This window comes from Trachymyrmex cornetzi, unplaced genomic scaffold, assembly GCF_001594075.2.
Source record: "Trachymyrmex cornetzi isolate Tcor2-1 unplaced genomic scaffold, Tcor1.1 scaffold147, whole genome shotgun sequence".
Classification (NCBI taxonomy): Eukaryota; Metazoa; Arthropoda; class Insecta; order Hymenoptera; family Formicidae; genus Trachymyrmex; species Trachymyrmex cornetzi.
Genome location: NW_017296059.1, coordinates 4,750,043 through 4,767,621, shown reverse-complemented (window position 1 = coordinate 4,767,621; position 17,579 = coordinate 4,750,043). Strand labels below are relative to the sequence as shown.

At 33.9% G+C, this 17,579-nt stretch overlaps 1 protein-coding gene across 1 annotated transcript in view; it reads left to right on the top strand.

The window, feature by feature from the left end:
* The first annotated feature begins 9,696 nt into the window (after window positions 1-9,696).
* LOC108757691 (probable G-protein coupled receptor B0563.6) overlaps window positions 9,697-17,579 on the top strand; it is a 33,146-nt gene continuing 25,263 nt past the window's right edge. Inside the window, exon 1 of the mRNA XM_018502197.1 lies at window positions 9,697-10,163. Coding sequence (XP_018357699.1) covers window positions 9,947-10,163 — 217 coding nt within the window. The 5' untranslated portion in view covers window positions 9,697-9,946. The remainder of the gene's footprint in view (window positions 10,164-17,579) is intronic.

Genomic DNA, 17,579 nt, shown 5'->3' with positions numbered 1-17,579 from the left:
CCGTAATATTTTACCACGCAATTACAATCATAAATACTAAAAACTTTTCTCTTATTATGATCTCGAGAAAATGAGATTATTACACGTTCGATAAAAGGTCACCAAGTTTTTTTTAAGTAAGGCACATATTATCGTGAAAACTCGAGTCCGCGATATATTTCGGGGTGGCCTCCCTTTCTCGAATTCCCATGACGAATGTAACGATCTGCTACGTGGATAACCGTGATCTTTTTCATCGCAATTGTTATCAACGAGCGGCAGAAAGTCGCGAAAGCGCGTTTTTGCTGGAGGAAAAAGAAGGGAGGAAGGATCGTTATTCCAGATTTAACCTGGTCAAGTCTCTTGACGATTACTCCGCCTCTGTGCGTGCAAGGCGATTATTATGTAACAATGACGATGGTGAGATTACGAGAGACCTCGCGTAAACCTATTTCCATTTACTAAGTAAACGAGCGCGAGCGACGACGCTTTATGCGTTGACGTCGGTTTTAATTACACTATCGATAGCTCGATAAGCACCTGCTAAAATATTTTTCCCATATTCCGGCCGTGTCGACCTAATTTCGCTACCGGTGGTAAAGTTTAATTACCTCCCGAGAGAGCAGGCCGTTTAAAGGAAATAACGATTTAGATAATTCGTTTTTCCAACGAAGAGGAGAGAGAGAGAGAGAGAGAGAGAGAGAGAGAGAAAGTTTAATATGTAAAATACTCAGAATTAAATATTTAAAATATCTATTAAAAATATCTAGTAAAAAGCTTTATACAATACGGTGAATGCTAAATACTTTAAAAAATTTTTAAATGATTCCTCATTAATTCAAAACGAAAACTTCATAACCATATGTTTAATGGTTTAGTTTCAAAGACACAGAATGTGTGTCAAAGTTGAAGAAAAAATTTCGTTTTTTCTAAAAATTTCGAAAATCACTTGGATTATTTTGATGGGACTTTAAACACACACAATTGTAAAAATCTTTACAACTTAAAAAGGTTGTGTTTCAAAGGTTGTAAAATGAAAATGACAAAAATGTTAATTTTTTTCCGATATTATTTCATCAATTAATTATTATATTTTCTGTCAAAATGGATTTTTCCTTTTTCTGCAGGAAACCTAATTTTTTTAGTTGTATCACTTTTGAAGTAAGGGAACGATATATAAAATAGGCTTCAGCGCTAGTTTGCGAAAATCGAGCCTCTAAGGGGAAAGCAATAAATAATCGAAATTAACGGCGACACTTCGGTATACACGGGAATAAATTAAATCTCATCTGCACGTTTTACACGCCCCGCGTAGCTCTTTCGTGATAAATCTTCTTTCCTTGAGACACTTCAGTATCTCGAGCCTCAACTTACGGAAGATAAATCTCTATCTTTGTAACACGCGATGTCGCGGTTTATTCATATCGCGTAGGAGCCCGGCTTTTAGTTTTCAATTATCTGCGACACCTGTCTAATTGTTCTACTGAAAGAAGCATCGCGAGAGAGGACACGCTATCGGCGTGGACAGCTTTGTAATAAGCAGGCTTTGCCAAGTTTCTCACGATAAACTTCGGTCTCCTACTATAAGCTTCACGTCGCTTCAAGCGAGTGTATAAGGACAGTGTAAGAAAATAAGAGTTGAACGGACGACGGCACAAATAAGTAATCAAATAATATCGCGCGCGGCAAAAAGAATATGTTCTTAACATAAATCATTTTCGTTTTCACAACTTTTAAAGAATACCTTTTTCATATTGTAATGATTTTTATAATCTTTTTAAACCGTTTTTATTGTGAATTGTGACAATTAAAAAAATTTTTTATAAAGGTAAAATTAGTTTACTTTTGATATTTGATAGGGTAATGTTTACATTACATTATTATCTGGGTCTCTATTTACGTTAAAAATTTTATATTAAATGTTATTAATTTTTTATAAGAGTTTTATCAAATTTCGATAATATGCCATCAGTGATTACCACGGGAATAACATTTTAAAATTTAAATAATTATTTAAATGCAACATTATGTTCTTGATGAGTGCCATTGATATACGAGACACTTTGGTTACTCTCAAAACACTAAGTATCACTTAATAGAATAAAAGTAGGATATACAGCATCAAAGCGTTTATCGAAATCACCTCGATCCACCAAGAGTTTAAGATCAAACGCCTTTTACGAGAAAGCATAGTAAGGCAGGCACGTGGAAAGAAGTTTGCAGAGAAAAATGGAGCAAAGTTTCGTCGAGGAGAAGCTCGCCAGCAGCTGAGAGTGTTGCAAACTGTGTAGAACCTATGCTAACCCACCGAGTGGAGCAAAGACGCGTTATAAGCGTAAAATCGGCTTGACTCATTCTCCTGTGCCCCTCGCATTGTGTTCCACAATGGATACCGACGGATTTGGGAGGACGATCTTGGGCAACATCCCCGGCGGAAGGCGAATGCATAATGCTTAGTATGCCCGAGTTTCCTTCTTCGTCGCTGCGTATTTTTAAGTTGCAGCTGCTGCGTGGGTTGAGAATACAGTGAGAGGGTGAGAGAAAAGGAGAGAGACCCTCTCGGTGCAAAACTTGCGGGAGTTTGTTACCCCGTCGCGAAACACATTCGTGCACGTGGTTGAGGAAATTGCAAAGTTTCCTACGGGACTTTTGCGCCACGTGTCAATTCCACAACGCAGTTGCTTTCCTCCAGAATCCCTTTCCCTCGCCCACGCTTTCCGTCGTATGTTATGCCAAAATATTAAGCGTTACACATTCTTCGGCGAATTTCCTACATCTCTGTGTCTCTCATATTTTCTAGTTTCTCGAGTACGGTCATCCAGACGATAAAAGCGGTTTTCTTGCGAATTTCGATGACTCTTACGATTATAATTTGATGCGCGTATCTTGTTAAATTTGTTTAAAATCACAGTTTTTCAACCCGATATTCGGCAACACATTGATACATTAAAAGAAAAGTTTTTGATATTTGTGACCATAATTACATGGTATCGTAATTTAATTATGGTTATTACTGATATATTAGTCGTAATAATTATATTTATAGTTGGTATCGACAGTGACTAAAAAAATATAGATATTATTATTACTACAAAAAAGATTGTAATTATTATAATTATAATAATTTATAATCGTTTTCTTCCAATGTTAACTATTTATATTTTGCAGAACTGTAAATATATAATTATTACTAACATTATAGCAGTAATAACCAAAGCGATATCATTGTTATAACAAAATTAAATGATAACTAAAATGATAACAAAAAATAAAAATTTTAGAATACTTTACTTTTTATTTCTGTATATTATGTTAGTGATATCTAAAACTCTATGGTGAATACTGAAGCGTGTACACTATATAATGTATCTCAAGAAAAGCTATAGCTTATTTAATGCGAATTAAAAAAGGTTAAAAACGCTGGCTTAAGTGATAATTACTGATCTCGCAACGTGACTCTAGATATCAACAAAGGAATGAAAGAAAGAAAAAAAGGAGAAAGTGCGAAAGAAAATAGAAAAAGGTTCTCCGAAGTATCGTGTTATTTAAACGTATCCGCCGTACAAAGTCATATTGATCACAGTTTCATCTTATTTCATGCCTAACTTTCTTTCATATGAAGTGCTATACATTATTAATAAAGTTAAGTTACGTTCAAAGAATTAAGAGCAAAAAGTTCACGATCGACAATATGTGTATAGTATACACTATACTGAATTACCTTTTCATGGAAAGAAGTGCACCAAGCTTTATTTTTAATGTCTAACTCTTCGATCCCGAGGATTGTTGTTTCACTGGATCGCTCGTGATTTATCGCCGAGATATTTTTGCAATCCACGTGCTGGCCACGCGGACAACAACTGACGCATGTGTACGCAACGCGGATCGAATTGCAACGTTTTAGCGTAACGATCGACCGATATACTCAATGCACTCCACGCGCTACCCACATGCCAGTTTTCATCAGCCCGCACACCCACCGATACTTTTATGCAAGAATTACGGACGCGACGATCGCGTACGAATAATTTTCATAAACTCGCATTTTATAAGAGAAAAAAAATAGCAATTTAGTGTGTGAATGATAAACGGAAAATAATTTGACTAAAAGATCTAAAATTTTATTAGATACAGATTTAAAAATAATTTTGTTGTACCACAATTATTGGACGCTAAAAATGAAAACAATACTGTAACAAATTTTAACGCCTCGATGAAATAATTTGTTCAATGACAATTTTAAATGTTTGACGTTTTGTTAAATATTATACGAATGTATATACATGAAATTATAAATGCTTATTTATTATGAAATTTTATGTTAATAATAAATAAAAGTATCTAGATACATCTAAGATGCGTTTAAGGTACCTGTACTTAAGTATTTTATTTTTTTAATATCTGTACCTAGATATTAAAAATAATGTATCTTGCACAACACTATAAATTGCTGCAACCATTTTTCTCTTACAATTAATGATGAAAAGCAAATAAAAATTAGAATGTAAAATGTTTCACTTGTCAAAAAGAAAAATGACAGATTTCTTCCGGTTGACAATAATCGATAGTAGCATCGATCTTTGCGAGTTGATGGGTGAGATGATCGTTTCGATTTGATTGGCAATAATGTGGATAGAGAGCGAAAGCGATTACAGGGGTGAAACTCGAAACCCTCGTCAGGCAATAGAATCGCTGAACCTCATCAGCACGCAAAAAAGTACTCTCTCTTTCTTTCTTTCTACTATCACCAACTTTTTCTTGATTCCTCGTCAAACAACTCGATTATGGAAACACCGTTTTTTTCCATCTTAAAAGGGCACGCGTATATTTTCGTCCTACTAAAAACGTATCGAAATATTATACAAAATCCAAGTTAATTACTTTTATGCAGCTTGATTTGTACTAAATTTTAAAACAATAAAACTAATATAAGTACTTTTACATAAAAAAAAATTTGATTTTTTCGATGACATAATATTATCAAGAACTTTCCATAAAAATCTTACTATACTTATTTTTCAAAATATTCTCACTTTTATTATCATTTTTGTGAAATTATATTTTATATCAAATTTTCTTTTATGAATAAAAATTATAGACAATTTTATAGCAAATTTTCTTCTAAAATTATTTTACAATTGTAATACATAAAAGTTTTATTTAAAATATTTTTTTATATATTATTTTCATAGAAAAAAAACGCGCGTTTTTCACGATGGTGAACATCATAATGGCGACATTTCTACGATCGTCAATTTTGCGTGTAAACTTTGCAAATCTGTCAATTTTTTTAAATACTTGTGTAGCATTATGTTAATAATATTCAAATAACATTCATACAATGTAATCATAAGTTTTTTGGCACGAGATAATTCAGCGAATTATTCATCCTATATTAAATCATTGACTTCCTCATAGCTCCTGTTTCGTAAAGAATATGCCAATCTTAAAGACTAACGTGATTTATAATTAACTCAAAAATTTTGTCACGTCTCTGCAAGTTTCTTGCGAGCAATCTCATCTATTCTCAGCCCTGTTCCATCAACCTTAGCCCTGGTGCAATTTGATGGTCTACCGACCGTGATTTTGCAGTTTATACTCGAAGAGGAAAGTCCATTAAGTTGTGATCATCGTCTCAGTAGCGATTGCATGATCGTGGTGCGGAATGAAGAAGGACATTGTGAAAGGTTTGCCGGAGTGCAGAGGCTAGCATATCTCTCGGTTAAGTGATCGATAAGCTATCCGCGAAACGGCAGCACACGCGCGCCCTATTTGCTTTACTATCGAGTTAACGATCTCCGAGGTGAACGCGCGCATTTGCGTCGCGAAACGTTTACGAAGCAAAGCGTAAAACGTACGGATTTACAGGACATTATCCCGAAGTTGGGATCGCGAATTAATCCGCCGGTGATCCTTGGTACACGTGAAAGCTCGAGTAATCTCCCCGTCTCGGCGAACGATCCCGGTTTAGTTGTCATTCTTGAGTTTATTACGATGGGCAGTTGATTATTTCATTTAATATCCAGGTCATTGTTCGCTATCTCACCAGGTGCCGTGCAACGAATCGCTAGCTCTAATAAATTTTTGCAAATCAGTTCATTCCGTTCGTGACGAATGTTCATGATGAATATAGAGATTACTGTGAAAGACGTGAGTCGTCTTCTATTTTTGAAAAGATATAAAAGATTTTAAAAAGATTTTTATGGGGTATTTTATGGTTATTTATAATTGTATATTTAGATTTTCCCAAAAAAAAATCTGCTGTTTTTTATAATACTTTTGAAATATTTTATTTTTTAAAACTGTAAACTTACTTTATTATATGACTGAATTTGATATAAAATCGTCTTCAATTAAAAAAAATATATATAAGAATTTTTCATATATCTTATTATTTTGATAATAATTGTTTTAAAATATAAATTAATTTTCTGTGTAACACTATCTTAAATTTAGAACATTGGATATACTATATATGTATATATAAAAAAAATACGTGACTTAAATTTTTGTGTTTAACAATGTATTTCAAAGAGAATCAAATCGATTTCTCACCATTGTAATATACTATGTTTGTAATAAAATAGTGTTAGAACTCAGAACGATGGTTTAATGTTTACACATTACAAAACATTTTAATGGTGATGCATAAATGTTATATTTGAGATCGAGTAGAATATCAAAACTTGAGTGAATTAAATTTCAAAAGATTCGAATAAACTGTATCTAAAGTAATTTTACTTAGAAATACGATATAATAAGTAATAAATGTTTATAAACTCTAAAAGAACCAAATAACTATGGAGATGCCTGTTTCATGATTCGGTCTTAGAATGCGAGAGAATTGTTAAGCCATCGCTAATCCCAATTGCTTCGTGGAAGCCTAAATTTCTGATCCTCAGCAGACTAATCTACGGTATATAACGGTATAAAAGCACTCCCTTACAGTTTCGTTTACAATCCTCGAGGGCTCTACAAGGCAGCACGGCTTACTACGGAGAAGCAAGGAATAGGCTGCAAATAGCTATCTTCCGCCTCGGCACTTAGAAGAGAAAACATTTCTTTTCCGAACACGAGTGTCGACAACCGTAGCGATAACGATACTCGACACATAATTGCATCCATTCTGCGTTCAATAGCAACAACATCAATATCGTCATGACATGTTTTGTAATGCTTCGAATAGCTCGATGCAAATATTGAGGTAAAAGAGAGACTGCGGCGAAAAAAGCTGCAGGCGAATCAGTACGATAAGAAATTTGAAGCGAATATTTTGTTTTCCAATGTAGAAAATCGATTTCTAAAAAATCGGGGATCCCTGCCGTAACTCGCGTCGCCCGAAAACTTGGGAAATACTTTTTGCGGATGAAGTTCCCGGGAATCGCGCCAGGGACGTCATCGAAGCGAAACGCGATCCCCAAACTTCGGTCTTGATCGCAAACTTTGCAAAAATGCACCGGTGGACGTGTAAAGTGCACTTAGGTATTTCGTTCCAATGGCGGATCGACAAATATATAGAAAGAGATGCATTAGAGAGGCGCACAGACTGCATAAAACGCGCTTCCGTCTGGAGCTCTAGATTCACGTGAAGACGAGAGACACGAAGATTATATTCGTTTTGCGGACGACAGGCGCGACAGTGTTCCTCCTTCGCCGCCTCCCTTCCGCAAAGAGGGAAAATATCTCGCCATTGAGGGAATTCGCGGCGACGCGGAATGGCGAGCGTCTTGAATATAAACCGACTATGGGGTGATTCCGGTTCACGCCACCGTCTACGAGAGGATGCAAGGGGGTGCTATCCATTTTCGTTCGGTATCTGAAATTCAACCGCGCTTCTTCAATCGCAAACTCTCAAAATCCGGAAGCGGAGGAGTCGACCTATCTGAATCTGAATCCCTACGTTGCATTGCCAGTAACGATTTCCTTCCTACGGGACGAGATGCGACAAAACGGCTCTGTTCCGGACCTCGCAGCCGCTCCTCCGCGAGAAGCTGAGCCATGAAGAATCACGCAAACGCGCGAAGCTCGCTTCATTAGTGTTCTTTTCGCAACACAGGACATTCGATTTTATCTCCAATCATATTCCGCATTCTCGCGGTCCCCTACAACCTTTTGATTCGGAAACGTAGATTCGTGAAAGGGATGTGATGAGACAGACAAGTTTGACGAATTTATTTGATCAGACGTATAACATTCATTTAATCCATAATATAATATCATGACGGGGATTAATTGCTAAATTTCATTTTTCAGTAACTTACATTAGTTTTGTTTTTACATAATTTACCGTTCACTTAAATAAATTTTATTCATAATTAACATATAAATATAACTTTAATTCAGTTCACCTTTCAGAGCTGACGTGAGTTTATCGAACCCACTTAATTATGTCTCTCCAAAGCTGACAATGAATCTATATAGTGGGATTATTTGGATAATAAAGATTCTAACGAGTAAAAATAATTTCTTCTATGAATGTTAAAATAAAAAAATATTATTATATTTGAATTTATTAGTTCTTGATTCTTTTATCTATTATTGTAGCAATTGCCATTTTACATGGAAATATTAAGAGTTCGATTTTTTTTATATTACATCCGCAAATTTAAATTATTCTTCTTAAAATAGATTTAGTAGTTATTCTTTTTTTATACAACTTACGTCATTTTATTCTTTGAAATTAATTAGTGTTTTCTAATTGTATGTTAAATGGATCTTACAGATTAGTAAGTATGTTACAGATCTTGGCATTAGCTTTGAATTTAATCCAGAATTAGTTTAACAATTTAAGATGATGATTTTGATTATTTTATTCATTCAACTCTTACTTGGACTACAAAGTAGAAAATTCAATATCAGAACTTTACAACTGTTTCATATTTTAGTACGTACTAAAGGACCCAAATTGAGACGTGTGCAATTCGAATGTTTTGTACGTATTAATTATTGTTAAATATTCACAATAATTAAAGAACTGTTAATTGCGTTAACTCCAAGTTTCGCTTCTACACGGAAAGAACAATTTTAGTACAAAAACTTGAATAGATACAGATCTGAAAATATTTTTGTTGGACCATCAAATAATTTTATCGGAAACATGATAAACGATGCTAAAAAATTTTGACATCCTATCAACTATGAGTGTCCTATATAATTATTTTAATGATTCCAAAAAAAATTATTAAACTAAATTTCTAAAAATTTGAACAAAATCGTTCTTTTCGTATACCTACTGTTTTTCAACCCTCGCGCGCGCCTGGGGTTCCGATTAAAATCCCCCGAATGGAGCACGAGGAAATAAATACTCGCTGCGGTACAATGTATCGGATTTGCGGAATACACACGAACGACCTGTTTGTTTTCAGGATAGCGTGGAACGGCGCAGCTGCCGCACGACGATGGCGGCGTACAAATTGTCAGGAAGAACACGTTCGGATTCCTCGGTGAAATAAGCAACCGCGGATATCGTAAGTGGTAAAGCCGCTTATTCGAGCCGATGGGCTTGGCTTAGACTTCTAAATTCTTACGACGCTTCCATGATAAAATGAAATTTTATTTAATTTCGTCGCACCTGTTGCATGACAGGTGTATTTTTTACGAATGTGCGCGCTCTTGACCGGAGTGTGAAACTTGTTTTCTTGTGACTCATGTCGAATCGCAATGGTCTGAATCGGATGTTATTCGAAAAGGTGCCACCACGTTTGCGCGTATCGTTCCTAACTTTACTAATCTCGTTCGTAAGTTCAGATCGTGTTCAGATCGTCAGCCACCGTTTGGCTCGAACATCTCGGAAAAACGCGATTGCTCTACTAGCTAATTACTGATCGATTGGAAACGCGAGATGAATACACGGCAGTTGAGCGAGCAAATTCGAAGATGGATCTGCGGGTGCGATGGAACGGGGAAATTTATCGCGAATTGTGAAAGGCGTTGAAGTGAGAGAGAAAGAAAGCAAGAGAGCGGCAAGATGACGGACCTGCTCAATATAAGCAGGATTCAGAATATCTGCCTGCTACCGGAAGATCTGGACAAGCAGGAGGATCCTCGAACACCGACTTTGAGAAGAGTCAGTTACGGCATCGTGTTGCCGACCATTTGTTGTCTCGGCATCATCGGAAATATCTTGAATCTCGTCGTCCTCACGAGAAGAAATATGCGCGGCACTGCTTACGTCTACATGAGAGGTGAGCATCATCTATCTGTCTATCGTTATTCGTTTCTAGACCTAGTTTTACGTTTCAATAAATATTTCCAGAATCCAGATCAAGAATATTGTCGCAGACAATAATCAGATCATTATAAATTCTGATAAACATAATTATTAAACTGTTAAGTATAGCAATTAAATCTTATAATTTAATATTATTAAATTATAATATTAATTCGAGAGTAGTTATCTAATTTTTTTTCACTTAAACGACAATTGTTTTTATATTCCATAGTTTTTATATATCCTATAGTTAAAAATCACTATTATTAACATGTTGTATATTATTGATTGTTTTTCGATTTATTAGTATTTAGAAACATTATGGACACGGATTTACTTATAATTTTTCTGAAAAATGTAAGTAAAAATCAAATAAATATATAGGGTGCTAAAAAACGATTTAGCATTTACATGATAGATAGTACACATCATATTAAATAAAAAAGCCCTAGTGAACATAGATCGAAAACTCAACCGTTTCTAAGATATAAACAATTTTGTATGTTACTAGCATAACTGACTTATTGGCTTCATGTTGACGTGAAGATTTATCTCAGTGTTTACAAACCGCGTTCTGAATGTTCTGATTCAATTTCTATATATATTTTATATTCATTAAAAATTTCATCAGGAATTAGAAAATTAACATCAACTAAACATTAAGATTGGATGGGATTATGGGAGATCACCTTATTGGACCCGTAATTCTCCCAAATAGGCAACCGTGCTACTTATCTCAATTTTTCTCTTTTTACGTCATAAAGAATAATTTATTAAAAAAGAAAGAAAATATATTAAATGATATATATTTTATAATAGTTCACATTTTCTCGCTGTTGGGGTATAAAATATCCCAGATGATTATTCTAGGGTTAATATAAAGTCGTACTTTTAATGACTAGTCGTAATAATTATAATGAAAATCTTTCTCTAGTCTCTGTAACTTTAATACAGTATTTCTTTGTCACAACGGCATAGTTACCTCTTTTTGAGATTGGAGGCAGAATAAAATTACCGATGTCACAACAAATATTTTTTCAACAGTAAAACGAAAACGAGCTAGTAGTAACAAAAAGTAGATCTGAAAATAGTCTTCTATATTGATAACATTTTACTAGATAAGAGAAAAGTGCGAGCTAGATGCGTTGAAATAGGAGACAACGGGGAGGAAAAACCGGCACCATTAGCAGTATAATACCTTCCAATAAAATTATTCCATGTTTACGTAATATCGGCATAGAAAGCGATTGCATTATTTTCAGTGAGGTGCATTATCGGACGGTCAAGAGCGCGTGTGCTTCAATACGTCGTTAGAGCGTGCGTCGTGTACATCTATTATCCACAATCATTATCAGCCGTCCAGATAAGACACATGTCTAAAAGACGTTTATATAATGCCTCTATGACGTCTTTTAGACATGTGTTATCTGGATGATTGTTTCCAACGAAACTAGATGCTTAAACAAGCAAGAAATTATATTACTATCACTAAACATTAACTCTTTGTGGTCTAAACTATTTTTATTAAGCGAAGAAGTACTTGGTTTTGGAATCAACTTTATTTAATTTGTTGGTCTAATATACACAGTTGGAAAATTTGTATTAAATTTAATACATTTCGCGTGTTCTAAACGTCCATTTAAATTTTTGCCTTGTGTTACAAAACGAATATGTTAGAAAATACATTAAGTAAAAATATGTAAAAATACATATATAATGTATGTTAGCACAAACATTATGTAAAAAGTAATACGCAAAAGTGTAATACTTTAAAAATAAATTCTGGAAACACATTTTTGCAATAAAATTTTTAATATGTTAAATTAATAAGCACATTTATTTTTAATACATTTATCTCAGAGTTTATGTTTTAAAATTATTATTTTGGTTTTTTGTACACTTATTCATAAATTGTATTATTTTAATTATAAAAAAATTTAAGTGTTAATTTAAACAGTCAAATAACATAATTATACTATGTTAAATTTACGGGTACGTTAAAAATTCAATACAAAGATTTTAACAATAACCGGTTTTAACACAAGTTCAAAATATTTTTTATTTTTTGTATGAGAATCGAAACTTTTTGCAAGCGCGCGAAGAACATATTGGTAACTTAAACTGCACGCAATTTTCTTTTCTTCCAATATAAGTTGAAAGGTTATTTACGTGCGCGCGCACTAAATGATCGCGCACGCTTTTTCAGTGCCGAACTTATCTAAGAAAATTTTAAGCGAAGGCTTCCAACCTCGTTTTCTTCTTCCTCTGTTTTAAAAGAAAACACCTCACAGGATACTCGCAAAAAAAGCAATTCGTTCACACCTCATCCTGAAAGCCATTAGGGAATATCCTCCAAAACCACGAAAAAGTCGAAAATTCGACGTTACAGCCGCGCAAATTTTCTGTGGAGATTAACGGTCTGTTTCCCCGACTGGAAAAAGACGAGCATTACTCTCAATTAACCTTCCAATCGTTACGCCCGCCGATTCGACCATTTCACTGTAGACCGCTCATCAATATTCATCGCCATAGTTTCGCGGGACAACAGCGCGATCGGGTAACGTGTATCCGTTTCGGAAATGCGCGCGTCGGGCACGTCGGAAAGCGTTTTCAGCTCGTGACTAGTTAACACTTTGACTACCAAGTTGATTTCGACATTGAGCTCTGGGAGACTGACAGTCGAGAAATGTGCGGCTGTTTCTAAAATAGGTATGTAGAATCAGAAAATAAATTAATACAAAACATACCAAAAATAAATAAATAAAAGTAAATAAGAAATTAAAAAATAAATAGAAAAAATATATATGTTATTTAAATTATTTTGTATTTAATATATTATTACATTTAATATATTATGTATTTAATAGTTTTAGATGAAATATAAATAACACTGTCATACTTGTAAAAATTAATTTTTATATTTGAAATAGATAAAAATAAAGAAGTTAATAATTTCTTTTTTAAATAAATTGTTATTTTTATTATCTTAAAAATGAAATTTACAATAATTTTTACTGACTCGAATATATAGTAAAATCGTTCTTAACCGAGTAAATAAATCATTTTACGAGTGACGGTTATTTATAATTATAATTCTAAATTGGACATCGATAAAAAGAAATCTGCCATAAGTATACGGCAATTAAAGTGTTAAGTCCGCGTGAATCTCGTCTTACACCAAAAATAAATAATGGAACTTTGAGCGATGATTAGACGCTTGAGCGAGTCGAATTGACTATGAAGGCTTTTCGTGAGCGGAAATGCGATTTCGGATTTGTTGAGATGCGCTGTAATCATAACCGATAAAAATCTCAAAATTGAGGATTTCTTGCAGCGCAAGAGCGTTGCCAAACGAACTGACGACGACGTTTTGGCACGATGCCATAAAGTAATCGACGACTTGTTTCCAGAGTCTCCAACCAAGATTTCAAACCACTACAGGTACATACATATCGCCCAGGATGTCCCAGGGGTTTATTTTTTTAGCGTCGCGCCATTATTTGTGCTGAACGCCGCCCACGATTTCGATCATTAACCGTCCTTATCTATATAACAGTTCTTTCATCTCGTCACGTGTATTTATAGACATTTCGAGAAAGAGGACGATACGTGTTATTGACATTGAACCTGTTGCCATGGTGATCGATATCGATGAATTAATTTGATATAAGAAGCAGAGAAAAAAAAATTCATTAGAAATAAATGAAGCTAATAAATTAGAAATGCATTACTTCAATGTCGATATATCAATTAGAATTTATGTTAAAAAATAACATAAATATTATATACAAAATTAAAACAAAAAGTGTAATATTGACACAATTTGTAATCGCATTTCTTCAGTAAAATTAGTATTTATAGTATGTGAAATTAACACATTTTATTCATTTATTTTGAAACACATTGTTTTTATATTATTTATTCATTTATTCATAAATTGTGTTATTATAATATTAAAACCGTTGAATATCAATTTAACGCAAAATATTCAAATATCACTATCAGTATCATATTATGCTACATTAACACTCGAATATGTTAAAAATTCAGCACAAAAATTTTAACAAGGACCGGTTTTAAAACAAATATAAAATGTTTTTTACTGTGTATTTAATTTCGACATATCATACAGGTACATCAATAGCTGTGCTAGCCTTACTTCTTTCTTTTACTTCGAAAATACAATTTCTAAAATGTAAAAAAAAATTCCGTGTTTTCAAAATAAACAGTTCATTCTTATACACACACATATCGTAAGTTTCTACTCACACTTTACTGTCAAGATTCAGACAAACACCGTACAAAATACGTTGCTCTTGAAAAACTATTAATTCATTTTTCAATTCAGAGAGTGGCGAAGATATATCGCGCATATAGAACGCAGTCGCTTTTGGATGAGAAAAGCAACAACAACGAGATTTCCGACGGTCGGGTCCAGCCACGCTTTTATGCTCGCTACGGCAAGTTGTCCTCCGTAGCTTCCGTCTCCCAGACAGAGGATTCGGCAGTTTTTGCGGCGCCTTCAACATCCGTTTCCGAGGCAACGTGGCCAGTGCATTAGGAGAGGAAATTACTCGACAATTCGATTTTAGCATTTTCGTTGAGTTGCGCATCGTGCCGCGTTTCGAATGGAACTGAATGGAACTTGGATTCACGGCTCTCGTCCCCCGGTGAGGTTGCACGTTCTTAAGAGCCATGTCTTTATCGCTCTGGTCGGGTTCCTTAAGGATTATAGACCCTGCGGTCGTAACACATCCCTACGTATACGAGGCTTCTTCCTTTCGTTTAACTCCGCAGCCACAGCTGTAAAGCCGCGGAATACATCCTGGAGCTGTGCACTCCACAGAATTGCGCCACAAAAGTGCAAAATCGACTCTAAAGTGGTTTACGCTACTGGAGCGCGCTCGTTGCGGAAGCATTGTCTTGCAGCACTCAATTTCGCTTAGTCTAGTCTCGAGTTAATTTCTTTTTCTACAAGACCGCCCCGATAAATTCAAATCGTTCAGTGCGCACATAGACGCATTAAGAATAATAAAGGATCGAGCATGTGTCATTTCATACATCTAGAATTACCATATCTAAATCACAAGAAAAGAGTCGTATGTACACTTTCAAAGAAAGATGATGATCCGAGGATGAAAGGACGGGGTGCAATTTTTTGTGCATTAAATGTAGATATTTAATAAAATTTATAAAACATAGTTTTTAACAATTGTTATTAATATAATTTTATAAATATAACATTTTAATTAATGGCCAAGAATGCGACCTCAAAAATAATATTCTTAAAAGAGTACGGCTGATAACCCTAATAAATCAAAATAATAAGAAAAGAAAGATAATTGGTTAAATTATGAATCTACGGCGCATCGCAATACGCTGATTATAAATTATAATTAAATTATGATAATTGCAATCATTTTTTTTCTATCAGCATGTCATGAAGTATCGGCAAATCGCTTATAGCATATTGTCGATTCGATATCGCTATCCAGTAAAAATATCCCGGTATCGAAAAGTGTCTGAGTGCAAACGATCATGTGAAATTTCCGATTTACTCGGTTCTCTCGTATATGTTGAGAATACAGCCTTAGAAGGATTTAGAAGATTAGAAAAGGTCGACGAAACAAAAAGAGAAAGAAAACACAGAGATAGAGACAGAGAAGGAGGATATGACAGGGCAACATCACTTGTTCATGATCGAAGCTTCTTTGAGCTTTCTCTCCTTCTCTTTCCCTCTCCATTTTCGATTCCCTATACCTAATATATATACATATATATATACATTATACACATATATATATATATGTATATATATATATATATATATTGCACTTTAATCGCCTTGCTTCGAGTTTCTACGACGTTGAGCTCAACCGTCCTTGATCCCGGAATCTATCAAGAAACTTAGTATCTGAAGTGAATGTGCCGACATGTTACTCTTCTGTGAAAATTCTCACCTGCTTTCACCATCAAATTCATCAAGATTAATGACTTAACAAGCGGTTCGTGAATAATGAAACTAATGAAATCTCATTCAAAAGTTCCATAAATACCGTGACAGTTGCTGCAAATTATGACTGGTTCGCAGCGCGGAATGAATAACTTCGTCTATTATAATCGTTTAGAGTTGGATAGTAAACACTCATTACATTTTACATGCACCAAGACTTTCGTAAGTGTTACGCTTTATTATATAACCTGAGTTAATTATGTCGATTAAATAATTACAGAAATGATTGAAGAGAATTATATCGGTCATTTTAGAAAAATGGACTCCATAAATCAATTTTTTTAAAAATTAAAATATTAAAAAATTCAGAATAAGATATATATAGATAAATTAAAAGTATTTTTTAATATATTTTTAATTATTTTTAGTATTATAGTTGTAAAAACTACAACGTTTTTTTAATTCTCTAAAAATTAGATTTTTTACTTATACGATTTCTGAAATGACCATTCAATTCTATTAATCAATTCTATTAAGAAAAGATAAATGTTACTGATAAAAACATAAAATATTAATCAGTGTGATTAAATTAATCGAGAAAAATCTAACGAGGAGCTAGGGACGTTTTATATGTGGCATACAATCCGACTTCGTGTAGAAATAGCGGAATAAAAAATCCTGAGAGTATCTCGTTCCCTCGCTAGTGTAATTCGAGTTTCTCGACTGGTCCACTACTATCCTTGATCTTGCTACCGAGCAAGGATATCCGTCTACGCACAAAGGAGACACGCAAAGAGACGCGTCTCTCGCGAGATCCGATTCGCCTTTCATCTTATGATGTTGCAGGAAGAATATAAAGCTTAAGTGTATTTTACAGATATTTTACCCTCTGTATACGGTGGAAAATATTCTATCGATAAAAATATTCGGATCAAAAACGTCAAATCATTGATTATTGTGTAACATTTCCATCAAAATACTGATATCTCTTAATAATTTTTATTTACATCATTTTACGTTACGTTATTTTACATTTTTCTTTTTTCGTTAATTATTTTCTGATGAGTCTATTTTATAGAATAATCTGCATGTTAGAAAATATTTTTTATCGATTAAAAATCGGACAAAGAATGCCAAATTATTGCCAACAGTAATAATAATAATAATAATAGCTTTATTGAGAGCATGGACGACAATATTTTATTTAGATGTCATGCAATGTTCTCATTAATAATAGTATCTTTCAATAACTTATATTTATGTTATTTTACGTTACTTTTTCTTTAGTGAAACAGTTTTTAATACATTTTATAAAACGCTTTGTTGATGGAAAAAAGTATTTTATCGATAAAGGTATCGATAAAACCGGGACAATCATTAATTATTATTATATCACACTATTATAATTCCATACTAATAATGACATCTTTCAATTCA